This window comes from Setaria viridis, chromosome 4 (genome assembly GCF_005286985.2).
Source record: "Setaria viridis chromosome 4, Setaria_viridis_v4.0, whole genome shotgun sequence".
Taxonomy (NCBI): domain Eukaryota; kingdom Viridiplantae; phylum Streptophyta; class Magnoliopsida; order Poales; family Poaceae; genus Setaria; species Setaria viridis.
The window spans coordinates 5,076,744-5,083,203 of record NC_048266.2 but is presented as its reverse complement, the minus strand read 5'-3'; the positions used below and the strand labels follow the sequence as shown (position 1 = coordinate 5,083,203).

General features: G+C 48.5%; 2 protein-coding genes across 2 annotated transcripts; one reads left to right on the top strand and one right to left on the bottom strand.

The window, feature by feature from the left end:
• Window positions 1-2,450: 2,450 nt before the first annotated feature.
• On the top strand, window positions 2,451-3,153 carry LOC117852877 (histone H3.2). Its single transcript, XM_034735164.2, has one exon. The coding sequence runs from the start codon at window positions 2,570-2,572 to the stop codon at window positions 2,978-2,980; it is 411 nt and encodes a 136-aa protein (XP_034591055.1). The 5' UTR covers window positions 2,451-2,569; the 3' UTR covers window positions 2,981-3,153.
• A 588-nt stretch (window positions 3,154-3,741) lies between these two features.
• Window positions 3,742-6,070, bottom strand: LOC117852875 (GDSL esterase/lipase At4g01130). The gene is made up of 5 exons (XM_034735162.2): window positions 5,493-6,070; window positions 5,197-5,409; window positions 4,659-4,810; window positions 4,285-4,555; window positions 3,742-4,164 (listed from the first exon to the last, which is right to left on the bottom strand). Exons 1-5 carry the CDS (start codon window positions 5,734-5,736, stop codon window positions 3,917-3,919), a joined length of 1,128 nt encoding a protein of 375 aa, XP_034591053.1. The 5' UTR covers window positions 5,737-6,070; the 3' UTR covers window positions 3,742-3,916.
• Between the last annotated feature and the right edge of the window lie 390 nt (window positions 6,071-6,460).

Genomic DNA, 6,460 nt, shown 5'->3' with positions numbered 1-6,460 from the left:
CTATAAAATCTCTCAGAGATTAGGCCGATCGATCTCGAGATTGACGAAGATATTAGTATGCATTAATATCGATGGGTATTTCATTTACCATTAATAGTTATCAATACGAGCATTGTGCTAAGTTACGCTCACTCGCTCAAGTTGCTCGTTCAGTCCAAATTTCATTTCTTTTGATATCAGCCAAAATTTATAAATATTTGGCTTCATGTTGGATAGATGATGTGATTTTGGCCCGCTGATAGTAATTATGGTTTGTACATTTCAAGTTGCATGGAAATTACGATCTTTGGCTTCACACATGGAAAAGGATCACTTCTCAAATGCGTAAAATGTGAAATTCAACGAAGTAATTAAATTTTAACTCGAATCTAAAGTGTCGCTAATGAAGTTTGAATTCTGAAAAATTACAAGTTCATTAAGATCTTTTGTAAGACATGATAGATTAGAACAAAGGTAGCCAAACCATGTTGGCAATGGAGCTGCTTGATCACGGAGGCAAGACACGACATAGGCTACAACTCGATGATGGCTCTGATATGCTAATGTCATGTTATCCTTTTTTGAATTGACATGTTTAAACTATTAAAAACAAACTTTTAATTGAACACTAATTAGCCCTTCCTCCTACAAGCCTACAATTTTTCAACTCGTTCTTCCCTATCTACATCAACTCATCATATACCGGGCTGTGAGACTATGATCGATCTCTTCTCTTGGATCTCCTCATTTTCCATTCATGTAGCTTTTCGTTACCTTCCTCCCCCGGAGCACCTCGGATGGAGCCAAGATATACTCGGGGGTGGCGTTTTTTTAGGGGTGGGGGTTGTGCTATTTTTCTTAAAATTTGATAGAATTCAAAATTTTCAATAGAAATTTGCAGACCACGGTCCTCGCTCTTAGGGCTTGTTTGGTTGAGACCCTGAGATGATTTTGCCTGAGCAATAAACTGCCTGGAGGTTGCCTGTGGTATGTTTGGTTGGGATCCTGAGAACCTGCCTGGCACAGGCAACTCGGTTGCGCCCAGGCGACCGATTCCGAGCGCCTGGCTTCCTTGCCTGGGCCTGGAGCCACCAATTACGATTGTTAAGCTGCCACCGCTATCACTTCTGTTGGCTGCCGAACAAGCATCGGTGATTTCCAAGGATATGGATTTAGCCAATGGTTATCCTTTGCTTTCTTTTGTTTTTTTTCTAGATTTGGCAGTACTCCTTTATTCCTTGTTTCTTTCTCTTCTTTTTGTTTCTGTTGTTTTTCTTTGAGCGGACATTGCTTAAACGGACATGACCAAAAGAAAAGAATCAGTATTAATGTGTAAAGCCGCATCGATGGCAGATTATTTCACGAATTCCTTTTTAAGTTGTTTGTTTTAATACACTGCCTAAATGAAGAATGAATGGCTATTTAATTTCTAAGGCTCAGGCTTCCAACCAAACAACTCATCTCAAAATTTGCCTATCCATGCAAAAACTAACAAGTTTGCATGCTACTTCCAGGCAGCATTTTTTGTCAGGCGAGTTGTTCAGGACTCCAACCAAACATGCCCTTAATCTCCCATTCACGATGACAAGCTGCGTGTGACTGTGAGGTCTCCTTTGTCCGCGGGACGCGGCAGGCTCGGCAAGCTGCATTGCTTGGTGGTGGCATCAACCTGCGATCAGCAACTAGTTCTTTGATGTGGTTGCAAGAGTAGACATGCATGCTCCGGTTGTTATACTTGGCGTTGGCGATCCGTAGAGCTTGGTGCTTTTGTTCGTCTTGAGTTTCTTCTAGTTTAGCTTGCCAACGCCGCTTGGTGATTTGTTTTCTTTTGATCTTCAGGCCAAGGACAAAGCTCTTTTTCTCCTTAACTTTTCTTGTTTTATCCGTGTTCTTTTTCCTCCCCTTCTAGTCCTGCGTCTCCAAGCTCCATTTTAGCTTGCTAGCGCACACTAGCTCGTGGCTGATGGTGATGGCAGCCACAGTTCCCGATCTTGCTTGCTTGTTTGCTCTTTGTTCCTCCCTGCTTGCTTCTGCTTGACTGTTAATTCACACCCAGGATGACGACGATGACCGTGATGCCGATGGCATCCCTAGCCGCAGGTAACTTGAAAGTAAGCAATGCCATGCAGTCATGGAATGTTCATAGCCTCAAAATTGCACTACTTCTGTTTTGCAGTTGCAGTTGCAGTAGCCTCTCAAAGTAGCTGCTTCGCTAGTGGCCGTAGCATAGCCGCGAGTAACCTCCAATTCCCAACACAAAGGACCTGCCAGATGGCGGCGTGCCAATGGCTGCCGCTCACCACCCACGGATCGCGATCCGCGTGACACCCGCAAAATCGAATCGGCACCCTCCATTCCAACGCGATCCGACGTTGCCCACCCCACCTCCCCCCGCGCCCAGCCAAATTCCAAACGAAAAATTTCCGCGCTCCGAGCGCCAAATCGACCCGCCTCCTATTTATACCTCCCCGTCTCGCCCCCAATTCCCCGCCGCAGAAGCAAATCTCCCGTCTCCATTTCAAACGCCCGCCCAACCTCTCCGCCTCCGATTCCCCAGCTCCCCACCGGACCCATCCCAATCCCCTCGGCGATGGCCCGCACGAAGCAGACGGCGCGCAAGTCCACCGGCGGCAAGGCGCCGCGGAAGCAGCTGGCGACGAAGGCGGCGCGGAAGTCGGCCCCGGCGACGGGCGGCGTGAAGAAGCCCCACCGCTTCCGCCCGGGCACCGTCGCGCTCCGTGAGATCCGCAAGTACCAGAAGAGCACGGAGCTGCTGATCCGGAAGCTCCCCTTCCAGCGGCTGGTGCGGGAGATCGCGCAGGACTTCAAGACCGACCTCCGGTTCCAGTCCTCGGCCGTCGCCGCGCTGCAGGAGGCCGCGGAGGCCTACCTCGTGGGGCTCTTCGAGGACACCAACCTCTGCGCCATCCACGCCAAGCGCGTCACCATCATGCCCAAGGACATCCAGCTCGCGCGCCGCATCCGCGGGGAGCGCGCCTAGGCGTTTCGCTTCCCGCGCTTGGTTGCTGCTACTAGGTGTTTAGGCTGCTGTCGTCGTGTTCTTCTAGGCGTTGCGTTGTTATTGGGTTCCTGCAATGTGCTGGTGCTATCGATGAATTATGAATTTATGACTACCAGTTGTCAAATCGACAGAAATGCAGTGGAAGTTTGTGATGCTCTGCTGAATTGCTAGTACAGGTTTCTTTGTTAGGCTCTCTGAATCTGTTCTTGAAATGACCCATGTGATGGATTGTGACTTGTTTGTGCTTGTTGCTTAGATTGACTGTTTGGATACGGCTGAGATTTTGATGTGGCCGTTCCAATTTGGAACAGATTGGTGAATATTTAATTTATTTACAAACATCGTTTGCAGTTAGGTCTGATGCTGGGATCTGAAAATTGTACAACCTGTAGTGATCTAGTATGAGGGAAACAATGGCATGGCACAGCTTATTCTTAGTGTAAGTTATGGACTGCAATACCCTTTAGTTTTGCCATTTGTTGGTGTCAAAACCTTTATGCAGGATTGCGGTTGGTTTGTGCTTGCAGTTTGAATGGACCTTCAGTTTAATTCTGAGGCCATTGCTAATTTTGAATAAGTGGATGCGTACGTTGAGCAACCGGATCAAGTGGTTCTTACAAATCAGAAAGTTGGGGGTTTGTTTGCAGGAATTGCAAAATTTGCCATTTAGTGATTCTGTGCTCTGAATTCTGAACTTTGCAGTGTACACTAATCTAAAAGTATAACCTGCAGTGGTCCTATTAAGAACTGAAACGAGTTTTTACTCTTTATTTAAAATTTGGAGTCTGATCTCCTTATTTGCCAGCCAAGACATCTCTGTACTAGTACTATCTTCATCATCTTTAGCTAAAACATATTCTTTGATAGTATTGTTTCAGCAATAGCTGAGTTCAACTGAATGATTATGTGATCAGTCTATGGGCTGCAGAGCTTTGAGGGTGGATACGAATAGGAGCCACTAATTACTGCAGAAGCTATGATCTTGTTTGCTGCTTCAGTGGCATGTATTCCATCCCAGCTCACGTAGTTCTGCGGATCTCCACAAGCTGTTGCGGTTACAGTTTGGCCGTTCACTGTCTTGCTGTTGCCACAGTAAACATTTTGGTTAAAGTTGTAAGCTCCACCGCCGTATCCGCAGCAAGCCTTAGTCCCATACTCCAGCCCTGAAATAATGATAAGATTGTTAGGTGCATTGCTGGATATGGATATGAACCAAATTTGGCAATGAAAAAAACTGACTCATGTTCCTGATCAGATGCTGCAAAATATTTCAGACAGCTTACCATGAGCATCAGGATGCCTGAACAGCTCGAGTGTTACAGTATGCTTGTCGACATACACAATAGATGCATCATGCAGCTTCTTCCTGACCTCAGCCAAACTGTTGTTCAGTAGTTCATTGTAGTAGACTACTCCACTATTGTATGTTGTCATGCATCCAAATTCGTCCAAGTCATTGCTGCTATGTGGAAGCTCTGTGAGGAATGCCGGGTAACATCCGATGGGCGCCATGTTGAACACCATGAAGTTGCGGGCTCCGATGTTATACAGATCCTGAAAAAACAAATTGAGTAGGTCAAAGGCGCCATTAAGATAACTTACTCCCCAATTCTTCTGATCACTTCATTTTAAGCTAATTACCTTTTCTACTACTTACCTGTATTGTCCACGAGATTTGGTTGACAACTGAAGGGAGACTTTGCTTGACCGTTTCGACGCCGAGGGATCCTAGGTTTGAGGTGAAATCATTTTGGCCGATGTCTATTGTATAAAGAGCATGTCCAAAGATATCAAGAGGAGGGAGTTGGCCTACAAAGCATTCAACAACTGACTCCTTCAGAAAGGCATGTAACTGTCTAGGCTGTAATATAAGTACTCGCTGTTCAGCGAACGAAATCATCAAATTTAACACTGCCATACCAATATACCATGCCAGTGGTGCTATCTCTACAGTTACAGATCACAATCACATATGGGGGGGGGGGGGGGGGGGGGTGGTGAAAAAGATCAGAGTTGTCATGCAAAAATCATGTCCTATATCCTATCTAGCTCCTGCCGACACATGCACAGATCTGAGCCTCTGGCTATCCGTTTCTCTTCTGTCCCTTTCCGTCAGAAAGTTCAGAGCTTGTTTTCTGTAATTTTCGGCTACTTGATTGAAAGTGACAGGAGAGTGCTTGAGCGTTTTGCCATACCATTGTTGCCGTCGGAGCTGATGGCTCTGTCCCTGAGCTCCTTCATCTGGTTGAGCTGGATAGCGAGGGAGAAGGGGCTGATTCCAGCGACGAACACCGACGTGTTGGGCAGCAGCGCCGTCGACGCCAGCGTAGCGAAGTTGGCGCCGCGCCGGAAGTCCGAGCCGATGGACTGCAGGTAGGGGCTGAGCAGCGGCAGCCCCATGGCCTGCGCTGTCGATCAAAGAAGAACACCGTTGTCTCCTCAGAATCTGTCAGCGAAGAGGTGACAAGAACATGTAACAACGCGTGCGTGCCTATGAAGTCGATGGCGAGGCGGCCGTCGGAGGCGCGGCCGGCCGGCTTGCCGAAGTAGGTCATACCGAACGGGCCCCGCTGCGCCGGGAACGCGGCCCAGAAGCCGCCCGTGTCGGAGTTGGAGTCGCCGAAGTTGAACAGGGCGGGGAACTTGCTGCAGCTCCCGCCCTTCGCCGCCGGGGAGGCGGAGGCGCAGCACAGCGCCGCCGCCGCGAGGAGGAGCAGCAGCCGCGCAGTCCCCATGGTGGCAGAACGGTGCGGTGTGTCGGAACTGTCGAGTGGAGAAGGCGCAGCGCAAACGTCGAAACGTTTATATTGGAAAAAGGAGAGTTGTGGCTTTGAGCTGGAAATTTGCCATCTTTTCGGTTCTTCTTTCTCGTGAGAAAAAAATAATTTTCGACCTGGCTTTGACAAAGCAGTAGTGCTGTCATTAGAGACACTGGTATACTAACATGTAGGCTGCTCATGCTTGCTGTCCATGCCGTTCCTAGCAGACGTTAGCAGTAGCAGCCGCACACTTGCACCGGTCTGTCCTCTGTAGTGGAGCCCAGCGACCGACAAATTGTTTTAGGACTTCTCGGCCATATTCAGACGCCGCTGTATCTTCACGCAACTTTTTTTTTTTGTGTGTGTGTGGGGTGGGGGGGTGGGGGGGGGGGGGGGGTGCGGGGGTGTTTGAAAAGTTTCTTTGTGCTGATCGAACAGGTGTCAGATGCGTCCATCCGGAAGCCAGAGCACTGCAGCTCGCAACTGATCCTTCACTAGCAGTCCGTTGGAATCGTGTCTGCACGTCACACAGCCGTCACAGAGGACGGGTGGATACCGCCCGAGCGTAACCAATCGTAATCCTCCGCAGTCAGAATCCGTCTGGGACAGCGAACCTAAGAAGAGTTCGGTCGCTGGCTCGTCACCGAGTGCAGGAAGAAGCTGAAAAACGATCTACTCAATAAAATGGACAAACTCGCGG

Excerpts from the sequence above, each read along its gene's own strand:
- LOC117852877 (XM_034735164.2), top strand. The coding sequence starts at position 2,570 with ATGGCCCGCACGAAGCAGACGGCGCGCAAGTCCACCGGCGGCAAGGCG.
- LOC117852875 (XM_034735162.2), bottom strand. The coding sequence starts at position 5,736 with ATGGGGACTGCGCGGCTGCTGCTCCTCCTCGCGGCGGCGGCGCTGTGC. Across the intron at positions 5,410-5,492 it reads CCTCGCCATCGACTTCATAG|CGCAGGCCATGGGGCTGCCG; the intron begins GCACGCACGCGT and ends TTTGATCGACAG. Across the intron at positions 4,556-4,658 it reads AAATCTCGTGGACAATACAG|GATCTGTATAACATCGGAGC; the intron begins GTAAGTAGTAGA and ends TTGTTTTTTCAG.